The sequence below is a fragment of the Bos indicus genome, chromosome 4 (genome assembly GCF_029378745.1).
Source record: "Bos indicus isolate NIAB-ARS_2022 breed Sahiwal x Tharparkar chromosome 4, NIAB-ARS_B.indTharparkar_mat_pri_1.0, whole genome shotgun sequence".
NCBI classification, from domain to species: domain Eukaryota; kingdom Metazoa; phylum Chordata; class Mammalia; order Artiodactyla; family Bovidae; genus Bos; species Bos indicus.
In genome coordinates this window covers 93,243,915-93,266,943 of record NC_091763.1, presented here as the reverse complement: position 1 = coordinate 93,266,943, position 23,029 = coordinate 93,243,915, and the positions used below count along the sequence as shown (strand labels likewise).

General features: G+C 49.7%; 2 protein-coding genes across 10 annotated transcripts in view; one reads left to right on the top strand and one right to left on the bottom strand.

Moving 5' to 3' along the window:
- TNPO3 (transportin 3) overlaps positions 1-5,592 on the top strand; it is a 111,366-nt gene extending 105,774 nt beyond the window's left edge. For all 4 annotated transcript variants that reach the window (XM_070788138.1, XM_019959055.2, XM_019959056.2 and 1 more), the window contains 2 exons: positions 2,811-2,902; positions 4,422-5,592. In XM_070788138.1, the coding sequence (XP_070644239.1) occupies positions 2,811-2,871 (61 nt within the window). In that variant the 3' untranslated portion in view covers positions 2,872-2,902; positions 4,422-5,592. The remainder of the gene's footprint in view (positions 1-2,810; positions 2,903-4,421) is intronic.
- Positions 5,593-9,143: 3,551 nt separating this feature from the next.
- On the bottom strand, positions 9,144-22,042 carry IRF5 (interferon regulatory factor 5). Of its 6 annotated transcripts, none has more exons than XM_070788143.1 (11): positions 21,532-22,042; positions 16,923-17,029; positions 16,419-16,490; positions 15,126-15,331; positions 12,735-12,924; positions 12,257-12,303; positions 11,751-11,784; positions 11,298-11,573; positions 10,672-11,064; positions 10,464-10,582; positions 9,144-10,169 (listed from the first exon to the last, which is right to left on the bottom strand). In XM_070788143.1, exons 4-11 carry the CDS (start codon positions 15,318-15,320, stop codon positions 9,924-9,926), a joined length of 1,500 nt encoding a protein of 499 aa, XP_070644244.1. In that variant the 5' UTR covers positions 15,321-15,331; positions 16,419-16,490; positions 16,923-17,029; positions 21,532-22,042; the 3' UTR covers positions 9,144-9,923. The 6 variants fall into 6 exon arrangements, with proteins under 6 accessions (XP_070644244.1, XP_070644242.1, XP_019814619.1 ...); XM_070788141.1 differs by lacking the exon at positions 21,532-22,042 and adding an exon at positions 20,776-21,484; XM_019959060.2 differs by lacking the exon at positions 16,419-16,490 and having other exon boundaries at positions 21,514-22,040.
- Between the last annotated feature and the right edge of the window lie 987 nt (positions 22,043-23,029).

Below are 23,029 nucleotides of genomic sequence, written 5' to 3'. Positions count from 1 at the left end.
TCTCTTGTCTTGGTACTTACTCTGTGAGTGTCACTTGCATGAGGATCTCAAGGTCAGAAGATAGGAATACAAAGCCCTGACACTAGAATAGGCCGGTATGGGGGTGTCTTCTTTCTGAATGAAGTCAGTAGTTAGAGCTTGATTACTTTCCATATGCACATCAGATGAAAAGAGCTACATTTCTCAGCACACTACTGGGATTATGGGGCTTGAGGAATAGTGACCATGAAATTACTCAAAGGTACAATGAAAGTCTCCTGGGCATGTATCTGGAGAAAACTATAATTTGAAAAGATACATGCACCCCAGTGTTCATAGCAACACTATTTACAGTAGCCAGGTCACGGAAGCAACCTCTAAATGTCTGTCAACGGATGAGTGGATGAAGATGTGGTGTATATACACAATGAAGTTCTACTCAGCCATTAAAAGGAATGAAATAAATGCCGTTTGCAGCAACATGGAAGGAGCTAGAGATTATCATTCTGAGTAAAGAAAGTCAGAAAGAGAAAGACAAATAACATTATGTGGAATCTAAAGTATGACACAAATGAACATATTTAAACAACAACAGACAGATATAGAAAACAAACTTATATTTACCAAAGGGGAAAGGGTTGAGCGAGGGATAAATTATACCACATTTTCAATCAACTCTACTTTGATTATTTAAAAATAAATAAATAAAGGATAAGGATTAGGATGGTGGGACTAGAAGTCAGAAAATTCTACAAAAATAATGGCAATTTTGAATTAATGACTATAAATAAATAAATAAGTGTAAATTAAAACAATCCCAAAATATTAAATGCCAGGAGGACTGAGGCATAAAACAGAAAATAGTTCTAGTTTTTAAGGAAGTTTTTATTTTATTTATTTATTTTAAATCCATTTCTTTGGACTTAATCACCAAGGACACTTAAGTTAAACATTGACTAAAACTCCTGACAGCAGAGCAGTTCTGACAGGATTCGGGGCAGAAGCTGAGCTGATTCGAGAGACTAACTATACCTCATTTCACCCTGTCTCAGCACAGTTCTCCTGTACTTGTATTTGGGTTTCAGTACTTTTTCTTGTGTCATGAAAGAGGCTAAGAATGGAGTTGTCATTTCTTTTCCATAGTTAACCAGGATCTCTGGCTGAAGAAGGGTAGAATTGAAGAACATGTAAGGCTTTAGGATCACAAAAGATTTGGGGCTCTAACATTATCCTGAGTTTCTCTCTTTCCTGTTGTTTTAGTCCCTTATAATAACAGTAGCACACCACACAGTGACTTTTCTAGAGTTACATATCTTCCTCCTTCATGACTTTCAGAAGCATGCGTGATAGGGGTTCACTCACCAAGGCTGCCTACTTAGAGTCAGTGTTAATTTGGAAATAGAGAAATGTTATGCTTTTATTGAAACATGTTAAATTCACAGGGCAAATGGCAGAATTTCCATAAAACTAGAAGATCTTCTTTAATTTCCTTACATTTTTAGGATGGAGGGAGACTAGAGGAAAGTTTCTGTTTAATCAAGTCCTGAAATCTAAATCAAAGTTCTTAGTGATGTTTCAGACCCTATAATAAATAGCTGGGGAATCCAGATGTAGGCACTTAAGGTGATGGCTCTCATGACCTTCTTTTATGCTGGATCACGGTTAGTGATTCCCGCTCTGACATTTAACCATTACAGGAAGGAGAGAGCTTTCTTCTGACATTGACTCCTAGGCTATAGGCTGTGGTCCCTGATTTTTTCAGCGCCAAAGAGAGTGCCACATAGTGTGAGCATATTATTAATTGAATATGCTTTGTTTTCCACAATTTTAGCTGAGCCTCGTGTTCAGTTACCATATTATGAAGACTGGCAGAAAAGAATGCAGCTGGCATCAACAGGTTTTTTTGGTGACAGTCTTTAGACAAAGGAAGCCTTTTGAAAAAACAGGGTCAAATGAATATTGGGCTATTCATACCACCTAGGCATCTCTGTGCTTGCCTGAAGACCAAGACCAGCTTCCTCCTCCTCCCTTTGTTCATACCTTAACCCTTTCCTCTCTCCTCTCCCTTCTCCTCCCACAGCATGAAATCTTGAGCAGCCTGTTCAACTAGACTGATTGAGAGTTACTTGCTGAATTGGGCTTTAAAACAAAATCTGCTTTTGGAAAAGAATGAGGAAACCAGGGTACCTAAGTTAGCTCAGTTCATAGAGTTAAAATGATCCACCTTAGGTGAATATGCTTGCTTTTTTACTTTGAGGGTTCTGACTTTTCTTAGATTTATCAAGGACTTTAACCAAGTATTGTTATTGTTATTTGGCCGCACAGCATATGGGATCTTAGTTCCCTGATCAGGGATCAAAACTTTGCACCCCTACAGTGGAAGTGCAGAGTCTTCCACTGTTCTACCAGGGAAGTCCCACAAACAAGTTTTATTGTTACAGCAGCCTATATTTGTCAAATGCTCTTTTGTTCCTATTCTGTTATCCTAAAGCACTTTACATACAGGAATTGATTTAATCCTCAGAACATCGTGGGGTAGATAATGGATGAGGAAACTGAGGCAGATTGATAACTTGCTCAAAGACACAATGAAACCAAGATTTAGACCTAAGCAATTTTTTCTCCAAAGCCCACTCTTTAAGGGCCACATAGCTTATAATTATTCCCATATACAGTAGTTAATATTTACCCCTGAGTTACAGAAAGATCAAAAGTTGGGTCAGGAGCAGAGCTGGGACAGTTCTCAGGGTCCCTCAAAGTTGTGGTTGCTTTTCAGTGTATATACTTTTCTTATCAGGCAGGGACCAACCTACCTTTCTTTTCTTTTCTAGTGCTGAGGAATGTAAACAAGTTTGCTGGGCCTTGCGAGACTTCACCAGGTTGTTTCGATAGCTCACACTCCTGTTCTGTGCCTGTCACCCAGGTGAGTGGTGGCTGTCAGGAGTACTTGAGGGTGGGCACAGGTTTTAATGCCCATCATGGGACTAGTACTATAGCTGGAGTTGTGGATGCCATTCACCCCCATAAGAAAGTTACTGTTGCAGAATATCTTTTTTAAAAAATTCCTCCCTTCCTCTTCTTACAGATATTTCCAGAATGGTAAGTATGTGTGGTGACAGATGAGAGTACTTTTCAACCTGGCTGTTTTGGTGAAAACAGTGCTGGCCTTAAAGCCATGATACATGGCACTGCCCTCCTAAAACTGATCTTTCAGATTTGAGGAGCAAAGAGGCTTGTTCTTACCAATTTTTGTAATTTTAACACTAAAATGCCAGGTTTTTGACCGAGGCAGGAGGTATAGGAAAGGAGCTGGCCTATTTGTCTAGCCCCTGATCATCATCAGTTTTCTCCATGGACTTTCTGATTCCAAAGTAAAGCAGAGAAGCTTAGCTGAGGGAGGGAAGGACCGAGTGGTGGGATCTGGGTGCCTGTTTCTTGACTGAGAGAAGAAAGGCAGCTCTCCTGTAAGCCCACTCTGTGATGTCTTAAGCCAAATTTATCCTTCTTGGAGGTAATTCTTGATGAATGTGCAGCCCTCTCATTGGTGGTTTTGGGATTAAACGCTTTATGGGTGAAGATGCTGTTCAGTGGTACCTCCCATACCAGAAATTGTTCTAAACTTTGATTTTTTAATTAGTAATATCATTTGGAATGCTCAAGTTTTGCAGTGTCTGAATAGCTAATACTGATGCACATAGGGTTATTTGTGCATAGCTGTGGGTATTCATAGCTAACATTTATGGAGCCCTGATTGCATGTCTGGTACTATCCTAAGTACTTTGTATCATGTACAAAGCATATTATATACTAACTGTAAGATAGTCCTCACACAGTCCTCTGGATTAGTTACTATTATTATTTCCATTTTACAAATGAGGAAATTTGTAAATGAAGTTTGAAGATGTTAAGTAATTTGCTTGATGCCACAGTCAGTAATTGATAGACCCACAGTTCACTTTTCTGGTGTCAGAATCTTCACCTTTACCCACTCTACTTAAAGCTTTTACATAGTACCCTTTACATAAAGTCTAGATCAATGGTTTTTAAACCTTTTTTTAGTAGGCAGAGCCTTCTTTCAAAATAAAATCTTGCATGAAACCCCAGTATTTATTTAAGCAGACTTAAATGGAGGTTTCCGGGTTTGGTTTTGGAGTGGGCAGCCTGGATCTGCTGGCTACTCCTTACTCCTACATATTACCCCTGAGCACACTCAGAATTGGAAAACGGCAGACAGTATTTCATTAAACCAGTAGCTCCTTTAAAATCACAAGGTAAAAAATCCAACTACTACTTTTCCTTTGTTTTTAAACTGAAGTTCTTACATCAGAGGCCAGAGTGAGGTACTGGAGCAGGTATAGAAATTTCTGCCTTGTGGTTGACTTTATGACGTGCTTGCCATCTCCCGGACCACAGTTAATTGACTGTCTTCTTTCTTTTGTCAGGAATGTCTTTTTTAATTAGAAGACAGGAAGAAAACAAAAACCAGACTGTGTCCCACAATCAGAAACCTCCATTGTGGCAGAGGGGCCTTCACCCGCCACCAGGGCATCCCGCCAGACAGGGAGAGACTGCAGCCTTCCAAGGCCACCCTGCCGAGTTCCTGTCTGGGGATGTGAGGAAGAATCAGCTGTTTAGAGAAATGGCTGTGGCCTGTCCAGCGTGGTGGGAGGGGAGCTGGTTTCCTGGTGAACTTGTTTCTAAAAGGAAAAATAATTTTAAGGAAATAAAAAAGAAAAAAAAAAGGAAAACTAAACTGAAACTACAATTGCAACATTCTCCTGGTAGCAAATGACACGCACACTTACATACATGCACCCACACACACACGCTAGCACGCATGTGTGCACACAGAGAAATACAAGTACAGAACTGTCTGTGAAACAAAAGCATTTACTTAGGGAAGATGGGAATTCAAATGAATTAAACAGCTGCAATTGGAAGGAAAGGGGCAGGATCATCTCTTAAGGTTTTCTTTTGTCCTTTCCTTCTCTCCTCCCCTCTCTTCTTTTCCTTTCCCCTTCCTCTTTTAATGAAAGTGAGTCAAAATTTCTCCTCGTGTCTGGTCCCAACTGTTTATTCTCACCTTTAGAGTTGTTCACATAAGGAGAAGTAAGCAAGGCGCCTGTTCTGCTTTTTATCATGGTCACATCAATGATATTAGGACCTGCCAGGGCCAAAATTCATGTATACCCCAATTCTGACCCTACTCAATCTCTTTAAGTCCACTTCCAATCTACCTTGGATTGTCATCTTTGGAGAGAAGAGCCAAAATTAGGGTGAGTGGGATACAGATACTTTTTTCTTTTAGTTTTTTTTTCCTTTTTTGTTAATTTTTTACCCATAGACTTGAGAGAGGAAAACAGAAGGTGGGAGAATGGAAAAAAGTGTTTACAGGGCTAACTATATTACTAAAAAATGTGGAAATCATTTGACTTAATGGGGGGTGAGGCAGGAGAGGAAAGCTGAAGCAAGCCCTGATGCTTTCAAGGAACTGTAGCCCTGCACAGGCACTGGACACAAGAATACGTTCTGTCTGGTGGTGTCGCCATCTCAAGAACAAGTCAACAGCAACAAAAGAAAGAGAAAGAAAAACAATAAATTTTTAAAATTTAATCAGTGTTTGTTTTTCCTTCCTTTCACTGCCTCATAAATCTGAGATGTACAGCTGGTGACTGCCTGAGTGAAGAGTCTTAGTTATTCTCTAATAGATGTCTGGGTACGGAGGTTGAAAGCCAGGCCCTGCCCACTGCCCAGGCTGTTCATATTTCAGGGGAGTGGCTCGCTCTGCGTCTTTCATTCTTCCAGCTTACCCTAAAACTCCTGCTACATTCTGTCCTCCTGTATGGCCTCAGTGGGTAGGAGAATGGGTCATTTGGCATGTTAAACAAAATGTAGTGTGTTCTTTTTGCAGTGGCCATCCAAGTAGATTGTTTCCTAACTACTGAATAGTCAGTCTTAAAAAAAAGAGCCCTGTAATGAAGAGTCATTGACATAAAATAAGCTGCATGTGTTTAAGGTGTACAGTTGGTAAGCTTTGACATAGGGTACACGCATGAAACCATAAAGACAATGAACATAAGTTCTTTTCCCAAAAGTTTCTTCATGCCTCTTCCCATCCTCTGCCATACTCAAGTACCCACTGCTCTCCTGTCATTGTGGGTTAGTTTGCATTTTCCTGAGCTTTATGTAAATGAGATCATACAGTATGTTATAGTAATTGGGCTTAGAGCTAATAACCTTGACCACAAAGTTGCATCTAGCATTTGGAGTCCTTGAAACAAACCTCTCTGTATAATATCAGCTCTGAGTTTTATTCTCTAAAGAGGCAGTGTTATAAATGGAGAAAAAAACTTGAGTATGGAACAATATTTGGAATAAGATGATCAAATTCTGGGGATCAGCACCTTACCTTAGCCATCCTGCTCATTTTCTGGCTAAACAAAAGTTTGAAGCCTAATTCAGCCTTAGATCCTTACAATGACCCATTGACTTTGGTCTGTTTAAGGAATTTGGCTTTTATCACAGAAAGTCGTATCTGGGACTAAAAGATGTAGAAGACTTAATACGACTCCCCAGCCACCACAAAATAGCCTTTGAAATATATATCTTAGTATATATCAAGAACATCTCCACAGCTACAATATTGAAAACCAGAACTGTTACTAATGGTTCTCACTGTACTTTTCAGTGTCAGATTGTTTAGACTACTTAATACAAATAGTCTTGCTAACAACTTTTGTCATAGCAAGGATACCCACCTATATTTCAGTTTAAAAGGATCAGTTTACTGTCTGGGATCAGGTATCCTAATATAGTACTGTCTTCCTGCTTGACATTGTCTAGTGGGAGTAGAATGAGTCTTACACCTGAATTAACCTGTCATAAAGTTCCCACGGAGCTGTTCCCTTATTTCCATGACTGACTTAGCCAAGAGATTTTAGTCATGATTATGTGAAACACAAATCACCCATTCGGCCTATTCCCAGCAAGATTTTACTAAGGAGAAGTAACTTGTAATTTTATGTACCTGTTCTATAAAGATCAATAACTTGAGAGTGTATTGTAAATAAGATAGGATCTTTTGGATGGCATCCACACCTCATGAAAAGTACGTGTCCACATTGTGTAGCCCTGGTACTAAGTCGCTTTACAAGGATGAAAGCCAAAAATCCAGAGAAGTTAAATATCTAAGATTTTGCAACAAGGTATGCCCAATTGTGAGATGTATTACCAGCAAGTGAGAGGGTTGCCATGTGAGAACACTCCTCTGACAAAAATGGGGGAAAGCTATCAATATTCTCTCCTACTGGATAAAGACTGAAAAGTTCTTCAGGTTAGTGAAAAGCTGAATAAGAGGAAGGAGTCTTGAATTAAAAGGGAGTATTATGTCGGATACAAAGATGAACTTGGGGAGAAGAAGCCTTGAAGAACTGAGGGAAACTACCTCATGCTAAAGAGATGTATTCATCCCCGGGATCATGAGCATCAGTATTCTGTGGATTCCAACCTGCACGCTAGCAGAGGCCACCAGGGCAAAGGCCACTACCAAGTGGATCTGGAGCCTAGTGGAGCAGTGAATGGCAACGCTCCTGGCTTTAACTCTGGAACTTAATGATACTCAATATCTGCTACTGTGGGGCCGGCAGAGCGGGGAGGGGGCGGGAGTGTAGCGGCTAGTGTTCCATCCACCACTGGCTACTACAGCACAGTTACCCTACAGGAAATGATGGCCAGGTGTGCTGGGGTTTTTGCTTTTTGCTTTCATTTATGTTTTATATAAGAAATCAAAATGTAAATAGAAGCCAAAGGAGGATCCTCAGCAGCCACTGCACTGCCTGCAGTATTGGAGAAGTCAGTCCAGGGATGGTTGCCTACTTCATTATTTCATCTACTCTGGTGAGAATGGCAGTTCATCTCTGTGTCTTCCTTGCAAAAAACCATGAGAGACATCAGGTAAATCCAGACTGAGAGACATTCTAAAATGTACCCTCCAAGCCATCCAAGTCATCCAAAACCAGGGAAGTCTGAGAACCAGTTAAATCAGTGATAGCTAGGGAGACACGATCACTAAATGTAAAGCGATCCTTTGGATAGGGTGCTAGAACAGAAAAAGTATGAGATTAAAAACTAATGAAATCTGAATAAAGAGTGGAATTTAGTTAATAACAATGTGTTCACTTTGTTCATTAGTTGTGACAAATGCTCCATAGTAATGTAAGGTACAGTGTGAGATGTCAACAGTTGGGGGAACTGAGTGTGGGTCATATAGGCACTCTATTAGCTACTTTCCTGTAAATCTAAAACTATTCTAAGATTATTATTTTCTTTTAATCACTAAAATCTGCACAGGCCACTTAACCATATGAAGATGCTCATCCTTGTTCATAATGAGAAATGGTAGAGATACTATTTCTCACCTATCAGATTGGCAAAATCCAAAAAATTGGCATTATAATCTGTTGAGATTGTGGGGAAACAGCTACACTCAAATTCGACACATTTTTATCCTTTGACCCAGAAATCCCATTTCTGTGGGTTCATCCTAAAGATATACTGGCAAAAGTAATAAAAAGACATAAATATGCACAAGCTTATCCACTGTAGTGTTGGGAATTTAGATGAGAAGGACTGTGAATTGATAATTATTGAAGCTACTACATGGGAATTTTATACCATTCTCCCTACTTTAACAGATGTTAAAGATATTCCATAATAAAAAGATAACAGCAAAATTGTTCAGGTCAGAAAATTACATCTGTAAGCCAGATTCAAACAGTGAGCTCCCAATTTGTATGCATTGTCCTAATATATTTAATAGCATATGAACATACATGAGGCTAACAGATAGTAATGGTCCTTAGGTGAGATCCAGCCCCTTTTCACCACTTCTTATGGGAAAATTGATTTGGACAGAATCTTAGACTCTGCACACATTTAAAAGTCCACGCCCTTGCTTCAGCCGGCTTCCTCCTGGAAAGCACAGCCAGCCAGCCGAGTGCTTGTGAAGGCCTCACTGACTCATCAGCCTGGAAGGCAGGCCCTCCCTGTGTCAACAGCCCCAGAGCAGGAGGGCAGGTGCTGGGGTAAAGAAAGCTAACTGGCAGGAGAAATACGGCCCAGTAGAACAGCATGGGAGCAACTGGTGCTGAAAAATAATGACTGAGTCTGTTTTTAATATTTATTAATCCAAAAATACATAAATGTCCCCTTTCTATCCCAGGTTCTTAGTTTCTCAAGGGAGGTAGCTGCCAGACTTAGTATCTGGTGTAATACTTAATCTGTCTCTGGATGTTGTGAGGAAATGAGGCTCAAACTGTGTGTGTGTGTGTGTGTGTGTGTGTGCACACGCATGCACGCGCGCTCAGTCGTTCAGTCATGTCTGACTGTGAACCCAAGGATTGTAGCCCAGCAGGCTCCTCTGTCCATGGGATTTTCCAGGCAAGAATACTGGAGTAGGCTGCCATTTCCTCCCCCAGGGTATCAACGCTAAAGCTAGGGAACTCCGAAGTCAGGCCCATGCCCTGCAGAGGACCTGCCAGGGAGGTCTGACCCCCAGCACTTGGCTCTTCTTACCCAAAGAAATGAGGCACCCACAAGAAGGGACTGCTCTGGGGCAACTCCCTCTGTACAACTAGGCCCCCTGAGTTGGCAGAGTTCCTTCCCTCCACAATGATGCTGATGGCCGAGTTCCCCCAGAGCCAGTCCAGGAGAGACATATGCAGGAAGACAGAGTCCTCAAAGCAAAACTGGCTTCCAGCTTCCCTCAGCTTCTGAGGAGAACCTGGAACTCAGGCCTCTTTTACCTCTTCTTCATGACCCAGATCCATTTCTGGAGACCCCAAGATAGGACCCTGCTGCTCATCAGGTGCCCCCAGGAACTTTTGCCCTCCACATCTCTGCACAGCCACCCAGGAAACCTGGGCCAGTCACTACCTGCAGCCTCCTTACTGCATGCCAACTGGGTGCATGGGCCAGGGTCCCTGTGCAGCACTGAGGCCTGGCATGGCAGGGGTTTGGGCTACAGGCTGCAGATGCTGCTGGGACAGCCAGATGTGATGGAGCTCCTTGAACTGTTCCACCATGCGGTCTTTGAGGTCTGGGTTTGAGATCTGTAGCCGGATGCTATCAGCTGACCAAGAAAGCTCCCCCGAGAACATCTCCAGCAACATCCGGGCTGCTACGGGAACCACCTAAGCGGGTGAAGAGGAGACAGGATGGGGTGAACTGTCTGGATCGGCAGGGCTGTCCAATTGAGTTATGCATGAGGGGATCCACCAGAGGGCAGGTGGTAGTTTACATCCGCCAGAAGAAGGGGCACCAATTTCTACTTCGTAGAAAGGCAGCTTATGTGTGAGCAGTGCCGGTCATCAATTAACTGACCACTGAATTCACCCTACCCAGACAGCCCTGCCCCTCCTGGGGCAAGGGCCCAGGATTTCCCAATATTCAAAGCAGAGTTCAGGAGGTTGATGATGGGAGTATACCTGTACAGTGATGAGCTTCTTCTCCCGGGGTTTGCAGTCAGGCCACTCCTCCCCAAAGCAGAAGAAGATCTCGAATGGAGGTGGGGTGTTGGTCTGGCCCTTCTGGAATAGGATGAGCTCTGCATTGACAGTAAGACCCTAAGTCAGAGGCGGACACCAGGCCCCTGGATGAAAAGAGACCCAGAGGAACATGAGGCAGGGCCCTCACCATTGAGGAAGTCCTCCAGGCTGAAGAGCTTGGTCTTGACCTCCCGCTGGATGGGGTTGGGGTGTGAGCCCTGGGCTGAGGCGCAGGGCCCGCTCCAGAACACCTTGCACTGGCACAGGCGGATGGCATACAGATCCTGGCCTTGTAGCTGAAGGATGAGCCCACGGTCCAGGACGTCCAGCAGCTGGTTGGTATAAAAGCGTTGCTTCTCGCTGGGGATGTCCTCGGGGCTGGGGAAGCGCACTTGCTCCAGGCTCACCGGGCCAAAGAGCTCCACCTGCTCCTGGGTGGCTTCCAGTTGGCTGTAGAAGAGCCGGCAGCCTTGAGGGTTGCTGATGGTGAGAGCCCGGGGTGGCCGTCCCCGGTACTGGAACTTGATCTCCAGGTCGGTCACTGCAGGACAGAGAGGCAAGCCCACCGCCCCCATGAGCCCCATGCCTCCCCATTCTGCTGCCCACTGATCTCTCCCTCTCTCCCCTGCGGCCAGGCCATCATCAGTCCTCCCCACTTCCCTCCCAGCCAAGCAGGGACTGGTATGGGCATTTTTGTTCTTCTCTTCATCATCCTCCACCCTCCTAGCTGCTCCTCCGTGCCCGCCCCCCCCCCCACCTCCCATGGGTTCTTACGAGGCAGCATGTGGGGGCTGATCAACAGGTCGGGCAGGAGTTGTTCGCCTGTGGGGGCCAGGCTGGTAGACAGGGACCCAGGCTGCGGTTGCGAGCTCGGCAGAACCTCAGAAAACACCTCCCCAAAGTCAGCGGCATTGCCAGGAGCAGGGACCAGCAGGTTGGGGCCTGGAGCAGGGGGGGCCAACACCACAGGTGGCTGGAGAGTGGGTGGCCACTTGACATCCTCTTTGGGTAAAGAATAGGGTGCCATGGCAGGGCCGGGCTGCACTGCTTCTATAGAAGGTGGGAGTGGACAAAATTTTAATGTCACTTCTAGGAACTGCCTCCAGGCTCACCTACTCCCAGCCCTGGGCCAGCCCCCAGCCTCCCTTCAGCCCCCTCCCAGGTACCTGTGGTCCCCGCAGCTCCTCCTTATACTAGACCCCCAACCACACCACCTCCCAGCCCCACCTGTGATGCTCAGGCCTGGTAACATCTTCTGGAGCTGAAGAGAAGACACAGGCAAAGGAGGAGCGAGGAGGCCAGAGAGAGAAGGAAGACAGGTTATTAAACTGATCCAATGCTGAAGAATGAGACCCACAAGGCAACTCCCTGATCTTCAGCTTAGGCGAGGCCAGACACTCAGGCCCAACTCTGCCATCCCAGGCATGTCAGTAGGCTCTTGGTACCCCAGTTTCTGCCTCTGCAGGTGGGAATACCTGCTAAGCCCCAACTACTGAGGCTGAGACCATGTGCGAGCATGTTTTCTACCAACAGAGTCCCAGGGAGGTTCAAGGTGGTGACTTTGTTCTTGTCCCCAGAATCCCAAGAGAAGAAACCCAGAGAAGGGCTGCAGAAACAGCAGCAGGCTCCAGAGGAATGGAACTGCCCAGTCCTGCAGTGGAGTGGGACAAGCAGCCAGGCCTAGCGAGGCCCAGGGCGGCGGCACAGGCTGCCAAGTGCGCCCCTAAGCTCACCTCTTCCTCTTCTTCTTCCTCAGCGTTATCCTCACTGGGCTGTGACTCTGCAGAGGAAGACAGAAATGAAAGACCGGAAGGGAGTCAGGAGGGGAGAGGGAGGCTTCAGGGCTCCAGGTGGCTTCTCTCCTGCCCAGAGCTGCCCAAACACAGAGGGAAAGGCCACACAGCCACCAGCAATCACTGGGGACACCGCCCTTGACCCCACGGCGCTCCCCTCCCTGGGTCACCCGACCTACATTCACTGGGTCACCTGACCTACATTCACGGAGCCAAGAACCAGGATCGGGTGAGGAAATCAAACCCGGTGGGGAGGGGCCTGGTCCATGCCAAGCCGCTCCTAGCCTCACCAGTGATCCACTCCTGGGAGCCCTGGGTTTCTGCCCAAGCGGCACGTCCCCAGCCACTGCACATTGCAGGGGCCCCAGGCCTCCGTGCATAGCCCCCTAGGTGGCCCACATACAGCCAGGCAGGATACCTGCGGGAGCCGGGCCATTGGAGCAGACCTCGTAGACCTTGTAGGGCTGAGGTGGCATGTCCCGGGGCCCATCATAGATGAGGCGGAAGTCACGGCTCTTGTTCAGGGCACAGCGCAGGTTGGCCTTCCACTTGGCCGGATCGGCCTCGTCCACCCCCTCGGTGTACTTCCCCGTCTCCTTGGCCCAGGCCTAGAGCAGGAAGACAAGACAGACAACCACAGAGAACCTCTCCCTTCACTGAAGCCCAGCCCCTCCAGGCCAGGGGGAGTCACTGCTGTGGATGAGACCATCACACAGGCTGAGCCCAGTGCCCATCTGCAAGGTGGGAGTTAGGAAGCCAGTCTCTTACGGCTCCAACAAGCTAGAGGAATTCTAGATGCTTTGAAAGGCATCATATTCACTGGTCTTAAGGTGGCAAACAGGTATAATCTCTAAGGAGGATGGGATAACATGGTGGATGAGAGGGGCCTGGAGAAGAACTGGGTTTGGATCGGAATGTGCCACCACTACCTGTGTGCCAGGGCCATGTCACTTTGCCTCTCTGTTTCGGTCTCCCCATCACAGCACCTGCCTCACGGTGTGGTGGTGAAGACTCAGGCTTAATGCCCATAAAGCTCTCTGAACTGTGTCTCCCCTTGGGATGGACTCTGTACACTTGGGCTGTTGGTATTATGATGATAATGATTTTTTTGTGGAGGGGGGGGCCTCACCATGTGGCTTGCGGGATCTCAGGTCCCTGACCAGAGATTGAATTGGGCCATGGCAGTGAGAGCACTGGAGTCCTAGCCACTAGATCACCAGGGAACTCCCAGTACTGTTATTTTGGAAGGTAATTTGGTTGATCTCAGGATTACACATTTCCATCTTTTAACCCAGTAATTTGACTTCTGGGAATTTATCCGACAGATAAAGATGCATCCACACAAAAGCTTGCACATATAAGCTTATTCATTGCAGCTCTGTTTCTAAAAGAAAAAGACCCTCAATTATCTAAATGTCCATCAATGGGGGCTGGTTAAATTATGGCCAACCCATAAAATGGAATATTGAGCAACAAGAAAAAAAAAAGGAGGAAGTTTTTTATATACTGACATGTTGTAACCTTCAAAAAATGAGGTGCAGAAGAAGATGTAAACATCTACCATTTTTGTCAAAAGTAGGGGAAAGGATCAGAGAAGGCAAGGGCACCCCACTCCAGTACTCTTGCCTGGAAAATCCCATGGACGGAGGAGCCTGGTGGACTGCAGTCCATGGGGTCACTAAGAGTTGGACACGACTGAGCAATTTCACTTTCACTTTTTTCACTTTCATGCATTGGAGAAGGAAATGGCAACCCACTCGAGTGTTCTTGCCTAGAGAACCCCAGGAATGGGGGAGCCTGGTGGGCTGCCATCTATGGGGTCACACAGAGTCAGACACTACTGAACTGACTTAGCAGCAGCAGCAGGGGAAAGGATAGGCACATATTTGCTTGCATATGTACAAAAATCCCTCAGGAAGGATAAACAAGAAACTGAGAATACGAACTGTCCCAAAGGAGGATGTTGGATGTCTGGGAGACTGTCTCCCATTTGGGAGACTTTGCATTTTACACTTTTTTAAATGTTGAATTATGTGACCATGCTACTTATTCAAAAATGAGAAATGGATTTGAAAGGAACCTTGAAAAGACAAACACTAAGTGCAAAAACTAAGCAACACGTGGCCAAAACTTTAAAAATAAGCATTCTCTTCAACCCAGAAGTGTTTAACTCTAGGCACTAATCCCAAAGAAAACCATTTGAGATGTGCCAAGGATAAGAGTTTAGAGGGTGTCCATGGCAGTGTGGTCTTCAACATGGAGACACTGAAAGCAACCTAAGGTGTCCAAAATCTGGCATTTGGTGACTAAAGTGTGCTCCCTGCTCCGATGGAACATTCAGTGGCATTTGAATGTGGCATTTGTTGGAATGGGAAAGCCAGTCCTGATGTTGGGTGGAAAATGCAGGTTACAAAATAGAATCTATAGCTTGATTCCATCTTTGCACTTCATATACACATGGAGAAAACTGATAATACAAGCAAAAAATATTCATAGTATTAAGATTATGGGGGAATTCTGTGGTCCTTTAAGCATATGTGTACACCAAATGTGCATCCTGGACAGGTGCTCATGTGTGATGAAAAAGCACAAAGAGGAAGAGGGGGAGGAGTTACCTGAAGGTCTCCTGGGGCCCCTCAGTCCTCACCTTGCTCCAGGGATCGGATTAGAAAGGTTGCCCAGTGGTGATGCCTGCAGCCCCTTAGCCCCGGCCTGGGGTCGCTGGCCACAAGGCAGCTGGAAGAGTGGCCAGTCTGATGTAGTGGGGAGCCCTCTTCTAGGGAAGGGCCTTCAGAGGCCCAGGGCTTACCTTGAAGATGGTGTTATCTCCATCATGGCTAGGGCCGTGCCGCGTGGCATGGCGCCAGGGGATGTAAAACAATTTCTTTTCCCCGTTGACCCACTGAAGCCCTGGGTACTGGCAGCTGTTGACCTGGGCCACCAGCCAGGGCTTCAGCCGCACGCGCCGGGGCGGAAGCAGGGCGGCGGGGGCCGGCTGGTTCATGGCACAGGCGTCTGGCAGAGAGAGCAGGGGGCAGTCAGTACACATCAGAGGGCCGAGCCATGGCCCGTAAGACTCCCCCTCTTCCTCCCAGCACAGGAGGCCAGAGTCCCTCCAGCCTGTCCAGATGCTTAAGTCAGTTTTCCTCTCTAAGCATCAGCTTTCCTGTCACAAGGTCCTTGTGTCTGGGCTTTGTGTTTGAGGGAAAGGAGGGAGGGGTACACAGCTGGAGTGGACACTGTGGGTGTCCCACCCAGACGTCCTGTGCCCGGCGGGGCAGCAGTTCCCCAGCTGCTGTGAGTCCAAGCACAGCACAGAGCTGCCCATTGCCGGAGAACTGCCCTCAGCTGCCCCACTCCAGGGCCAGGCCACCCCTCCACTCTGTGGGGGAGAGCCCACAGTCAGTGACACACTCAGGGACAAAGGGCTGGTCCCCTTGCTTCAGGCAGAGCAAATGTGCGCTCCAGGGTCCCCACAGGTTCTAGCTGAAGCCAGTCTCTGGCTGAGCCCACATCCTTGCTTAGCTTTCTTCTTGCTTCCCCTGTTTCCCTCCCTCTCCCTCACCAAACCAACTTTCAAGAAACTCTGCTAAGACAAGGCAGAACCTGTGAGTCAGGGAGGGGTTTCCACACCCAGTCCTCAGAGCTTCCTTCCTTCCTTGGTTTCCCTCAGGGATGAAGCTTCCCACCCTTCTCCGACCTGGATATCTTGAAAGAAATCCCATGAGCCAACTCCATCTACCGCCTGAATCGCTGGCAAGGACAGTGGCCACCAAACTTAGAACTTCTGCTTTTCAAGGCAGCAATTTCCTAGACTCTGGTTCCTCCACCAACCATGCATTCATTCAGCAGCACCTTATGTTTGCTGTGGGATCCACACAGATAGAGTCCCCACCAGAGCAAGTGCCACCCCCCACCCCAGGCCACAGACTTGCCTTCCAAGTCAGAGGCCAGCTGGCCACAGGGAATCCCTGCCTCCTCCACTCTACCTGCCAGCTCCACTCCCCTCCAGACCCTGGACTGAAATTTCTCTTCACTGTCCTGAGCCCACTTTCACTCTCCTCCACTCCTGCGTGGTTTCTCCCCTGCACTTGCCCCTCACCTGTGAGCCCAGGGTCAGCGACAGAAGGGACAGAGCCAGCATAGCCCCCCGTCCTGAGACTCAGAGAAGACTCTGTCGATGGGCAAGGAAGGAACAAAGGGCTGATCCACGATGAGAAATGAGGCTGCCTCCCACCCTGGGCCCTAGGTTTCTGAGCACATGTGAGTTAGGTGGGCGTGCACTTGTGTGTGTAAGAGGACACACACTTTGCAGGCACCATGCTCCTCTCCCACTGCCTTGGTCCACCCAGCCCCTGTAGAAGATGCTGCACAAGTGACGGAGAGGGAGTGGTGGCCATGATGGTGGCGTAGGGATGGGGTGGGCTGGGGTCTTTGGCAGAAGTCATGCTTCCTGGAACAAGGGTGCCAACACTAGCCCTCCGGCCGCAACACTCACAGCTCCCTCTCCAGAGAGCCATGGGCTGCCCTGGACTCTCCTCCACTGAGACAAGTGGGGCTCCTATTCCGTCCTGCACAGCCTCCCCCACCCAGACGTCTCGCTTACTTTCCAGGTCAGGGGGCAACCTCTTCAAGGGCAGGAGTGCCTCCGGTTCTTTCTTCCTCACCACTCGCCCCTCCTGGGCATCTGCATTTACTGGACCAAAGTAGGACCTAAGGAAGGCCAGCCAGATGTTGGAAGCGTCCGTCCTCCAGCTGTTTATCATCCCACCCCCACCCCACTGCCACCCCAACCAACCCTGCCCTCCCCAGGATCCTCCTCCGACTCAAGGTGAGACCAGACCCAAGAGGGAAGCTGCGAGTGCTGTGAGGCAGTGAGGGTCTGAGGTGGGCAGGCTTGTCCGGGAAGGGATGACTGAAGGAAATGAGGTATCTGGGTGGCTGATGTAAACACTCAGTGGGGTGGGGATGAGAAATACCCCCGTGTGGCAGAAAGACTAGGGTTCAAGTCAAGACCAACACAGCCTCCCCTGCGACAAACTACATCCTTGCTGAAGAACCTTCTGACAGCTAAAGCCACCCAACCACAGGCTGGACTGTTGCTGGGAGCAAAGGCTTCTGGGAGTACACAAGTCTTGGTGGGCTTCCTGGCCTGCACTGGGATACACACACACACACACCATCATCCAGGCCTGCTTCAGAATGTCCCCTGAAATTCCCTGCCCAGAATCTTTCTGGGTTGTGGCGGCTAAGTGCCACCTCCACGCTGCTAAGGATTCTTGTCTGTGGGCCTCTCCCCAGAGCAGTGCCCAGCACTGGGCTGGGACAGAGAGGATGGAAGAGCACCCGGCCCTGCCCCCAGGTCTCAGAAGATGAGTGGCTCGGTTCCCCTTTCTGCACTAGCCTCCTCCCAGCCCTAGGGGAAATGAAAGTGGCCAGACCGGACAACTCGGAAACCTGACTCACTATGAGCTGGGGGAGGGAAGGGATGTGGAGAAAATCACATTTGGGTCCCCCTGACCAAATGCTCCATCTCTCATCCTGTAGCCCATCCCCCAACCCTCAAGCCCGCTGGCAGTCATCATCCATTGTATGATTCACAGCGTTGGAGAGCTTCATCCAATTTGTGTCTGCAGCATCCCCACGCCTCCCAAAGGCCTGGGTCCTAGAACAGATAGGTGACAGTCACAGCGGCAGGCCATTCTGGCTGCGAGAAGGTGGATCGAGGAAAGTTCTGTTGACAGAGGGCAAGGCAAGCTTCCCTGATGACCCCCACACATGGTCGGGCCTGCAGCTGTGCCAGAAGTGGTGAACTGGGAGGCCAGGAAGATCGATTTCTCCGCCCAGGGCAAGGAGGAAGTCAGGGCAAGGCCCGCCGCACTGCTCTACAACACAAGCCTCTGACCTTTTGGCAGTAAGGTGCACCCCTTCTAGCAGCACAGGGAAGGGAGAGGAAGGGAAGGGAGCTCTGGAGAGGGCCTCCCACCAAAAGCCTGGCCATGGCCAAGAGAGGGTCTGCCCAGCATGCCACACAGGGAGCTTCAGCCACAGGTTTCCCTGCATCCGGGGGCATCAGGACCAGGCTCAGCATCAGCTCCCCAAGGAGGCTGCTTCCTGCCTGGAGATGGACTTAGACCTGATGCAAGCTATCCCAATGCCAGGAGTTCTGAATTTCAGTGCCTTTGCGCTCCATCCTGATAGAAGCAGTCACTCAGATCCCCAGGGGGTCCCAGAAGCACAGCCCTGAGAAAGTCCATTCTACATCCCTCCCCCACCAGGAAAACGGCTCACGAGGTAAAGAATCTGCCTGAAATACTTTGCTCTAGAATACCAGGTTCTATCTCTGGGTGGCGAAGATCCCCTGGAGGAGGGCATGGCAACCCACTCCAGTATTCTTGCCTGGAGAATCCCCTGGACAGAGGAGCCTGGTGGGCTACAGTCCATGGGGTTGTAAAGAGTCGGACACAACTGAGCAACTATACACACACACACACACACAGCCCCCTCGTGGCTGCTGGGAGGAGGACTTGACTTCCCATCAGGATGCAGGCTGGTCAGGGGGTCTGCCCTGATTCCTCAACAGCTGTTCAGGTTTGCAACCCCCAGACTAGCCTTGTGGATTAGAACCCTGAAAGATGGAGGAAAGCCGGATGAGCATACATCAGCTTCCATGGAAACATCAAAGGAGGAGTGGCCTGCTGAGGACCTGTTAATGTTAAGTCACTTCAGTCGTGTCCGACTCTGTGTGACCCCATAGACGGCAGCCCACCAGGCTCCTCTGTCCATGGATTTTCCAGGCAAGAGTACTGGAGTCGGGTGCCATTGCCTTCTCCGGCTGAGGACCTGAGGAAGGCCCTATTATGGGGAAGGGGCAGCCCAGGAGCATCTCTGGAGGTGCACGGGCCCCACAACTCCTGACCTCCCAGGAGCCAGCCACAAGGGAAGCCTGAACACTGTGGGTACCAGGGACCCCCTAGGGGAGGAGGCTCTGCAGCCCCCAGTACTGCGCGATCAGCAAGCCCTTGCACCTCCTGAATTTGATTCAGACGTTTCCCGCAAACTCCACACCAAACTCCTGGAGAAGGCATGGGTGCCCTGCGCCCAGCGAGACGTTAAGCCCCTCCCCCTCCGGGGGAGACGAGCTGAGACTCCAGGGCGGCAGATGCGGGCAGAAAGACGCTTCCCTCGGCTTCCTCTGGGGGCACGGTGGGGTAAGGCCGAGGCGCAGGGCGGGGAAACCCCAGGGTTAAAAAAGGGTAGTTTCCCAAGGCTTCCCTCGACTTGCTGGGAGCCCCAGTAGCCAGTCCTACAACCCTGCTCTGGCCGGGCTGCCTCTCCCGGGAGACTCTAGCTTTCTCCATCGACGCCGCCCTCGTCCTCATTGGTCCTGGTCACTCATCCCCGCTCTGGGAGCGCAGGGAGCCCCAACTCGGCTCCGCTCTCAAGACAGTCCCCGCAGGTGCCGCCCGGGGCGGCTTGGCCGCGCCTCCTGGCCCAGCCCACTAAACCACCCCCACTCCCTCCCCGGCCCGGAGCGCTGGTTTAGGGTCTGCCTCTCCGACCGCTCCTCAGGGTGGAGGCGCCCCCGCCCTCATCCCCGCTCTGATGGGCGCAGGGTGGCGGCGAAGCCAGGGAAGTCCCCTCCGCCCCAGCTCCCCGGGGCCAGATCCGGTGCCTCCGGGGCCACAGAGACAACTGGGCGCCCGGGCCGCGCAGGTGTTCACCGTCTCCTATCCCGCAACACGCTCACACTGGTCTCGCTTTCCCTCCACTTTTAGATTCTCGATTGTTTCCTTCTGATGTTTGGGGGAAGGCTGTAGAGGAAACTAGTCTACGAAGTATCTCGTCCGTGGTTCTTCTCGCTCAGGAGGGTCAGCACTTTCTTTTCCCTGCTGCAAGTAAAAGGACAGCCGGCGCCTCGCCTGACACCATCTTCCTACCCACTCTCTGCCCTAATTCTTGCCATTGGCCTTAAGATCCAGGGAGAGATGAACCTCTTAAACCTCATTCTCTTACTGGAAAGGATGAGGGGAGGGCTGCCCGGGGAAGGGGGATCGGAGCGTACAGAACTCTAGGGGGAATCGGGGCTTTCCCTCCATGGCCCCAGCCGGGCGCTGCCCATCCACCGCGAAGGCGAGAGGAAGGGAGAGAAGCCGGAGAGCTGGCGCCCCTGGCAGCGGTGCGGACTCCGCCGTCCGCGCCTCCGGGCTCCTCGGGTGCCTTCTGGACCAAGGCTGCTGGTGCGGGGCACCGTACTCTGATCGAGAAATAGGAGGCATCTTGGAGGCCCCCACAACGGCGGGGCGCGTCCTGCCTTGGGCGTTCCCCACCCTGAGCTTGGGCACCTGGAAGAGCCGGATGCTGACCCTTCCCGCGCGCCTGCCCCGCTTCAGTCCCCAGCCCGCCGCCGGCAGGTGCCCCGCGGGCGCGGAGAGGAGCGCGCGGCCGCCTGGACCTACCTGTCTGCTGTGCGCCCGCGTGGCTGCGCCCGGGAGCCCTGGCCAGGCGGTGGGGCCGAGCTGCGCTGTCCTGGAGCCGCGCTGTCCTGGAGCCGCGCGGGTCCGCCCGCCTGCTCGCCACTTCCGCATCACCCGCCCCCGCCCCTGGGCCGCGGCCGCCCAGCCTCGGTGCGCCGGCAGCGCCCCGCCCTGCCCCGCAGAGCCACCCTGGGGTCCCCGCGCAGACTCAGCCACCGAGGGACGGGGCTGAGCCCCGGGCCAGGCTGGTTCCCCTGCAGCCCAGGGCCTGGCGGAGACGCCCGGCAGCGCGGTGGCCTGAACGGACTGCTGGGCTCCTTGAGAAATCTGGAGGCGCAAGAGCCGTTCGACAACCTCAGCCCCCCAACCCTACCCTGCCATAGTGATCGGCTGGGCCCGGGAACTTTCTAGCCTGTCCCTCTGGGAGCTCTAGATCGGTGCGGACACTGGCGATCAACCGAGCCATGTACGAGGGCGGTGGGGGTACTAGTCGCCCCTGGCCTTCGCCCCACGCGCCCGCGAACCCTTCCGAGGGTCGCCCAGTACCCAGCCACTGGCATCCAGACTCAGACACTCGCTCCACGAGGTGCCTACAGACAGGGATGCTCAGGCTACTCTGAGTCTTTCTAATCCTTAACCTTCGCATCTGCCTGCCCCTGCTCCCCCTCCCTGATCGCCTTGGGGACCTCTGTGCGTCAGCGCTTTGGTCTCTTGTCCCACCTCTTCACTCACGGATACCTTGACCATCCGTCTGCCGGTCTGAACGTTTTCTGGTTCCGCAGGCAGGCCTCCCTCGCTGGTCGCAACCCTCACACTGTCCAGTTACCTCTCCTGGAGTATTCTTCGCTTTGGAACTCCTGCTCCTCTTCAAATTTTGTTTCAGCATCACCTCCTTTGAAAAGCTTACCTTGACTTTGTCTCCTAGGTAGGGTTCCCAGACCCTAAGGCCTGTCTTCACTGGTTTTCACTTAGGAGTTTAATGTCTGATTTCCACTAGAATCAGTTTACTCAGGAACCACGCCTATCTTTTCATCTCCTATTTTCTATAGTAATTTTTAATAAAAATACATTTTTATATGAAGGAAATTTATGTCAATCGATTACATCTTAGATAGAAACTAAAATACATAAGTTCTAGAAAGTACTCTTTGCCCTTTAAAGTTTAGCGCCTGTATTTTTAACAAACACAGCATAGCAGTTAGTTGATGAATCAGAACTTTGACCTTCCCTTCCCGCCTCCATCTCTGTAGAAATACCTGGGTTAATCTTCACCCCTGATCTTGTATCATTGCTCGTTACGTGTTGTCCTTTTTCTCCTCTCTTGCATTTCTCTCCTTCTCCCCCACTCTTGTAGCCCTAACATAAAATAGAAATATAATCTTATATAAGTATTGTATTATTTGTATCTGTTGAATATGTCACTATTTAAGATTTTTAAGATTTAAAGTGTGAATGCAGAAAATGAGGATAGGGAGATCGTTCTATATTTCTTTCTTTAAAAGTGAAACTGCTATTTAAATTGACCAACTCTTAGCAACCCGATGGACTGCAGTCTACCAGGCTCCTCCGTCCCTGGGATTTTCCAGGCAAGAGTACTGGAGTGGGTTGCCATTGCCTTCTCCAAATTTGAAGAAAGAGTGTAGATTTGGGAAAGAGGGGACATGAGGTCTAGAGGCGTCAGTGTGACAGTGCTGGCCGAGTGGGGGACTTCAATTCCAAATTGAAAATAGTTGCCCCCAAAATACAAACCTTTTTCATTGGAGGTGAGTCGTGCTTAATAGGAAGTATTCTATGTTGGACTAGAAAATATATCTGGAATGATCGTCAAGAAGAGTCTTATTTTATTGCTAAATGCCCCCCACACACAGTCTAAGGGAGGCTAAGACTAGGATTCTGCACCCTGCCCGCCCCCAGCACTATCCCCAGTCCTCAGGTGAGGCGCCCCTCACTGAGAGCCCCTGAACTTTGTCTAAAACCATTTGGGGGATTTCCCTGATGGTACAGTGGCTAAGACTCTGTGCTCCCAATGCAGGGGGCCCAGGTTTAATCCCTGGTCAGGGACCTGGATCCCACCTGCTGCAAATAAGACCTGGCACAGCCAAATAAGTTAAAAAAAAAGAATCCTCTGGAGGCTGTGTGTAGAAGAAGGGGCACTGCCCTTGAGCGTGCATCCATTTCTGCTGTGTTCAAGCTCAGGGGCCTTAGGCGGGTCCTGTGAATCTCATTTCCTGCGGTA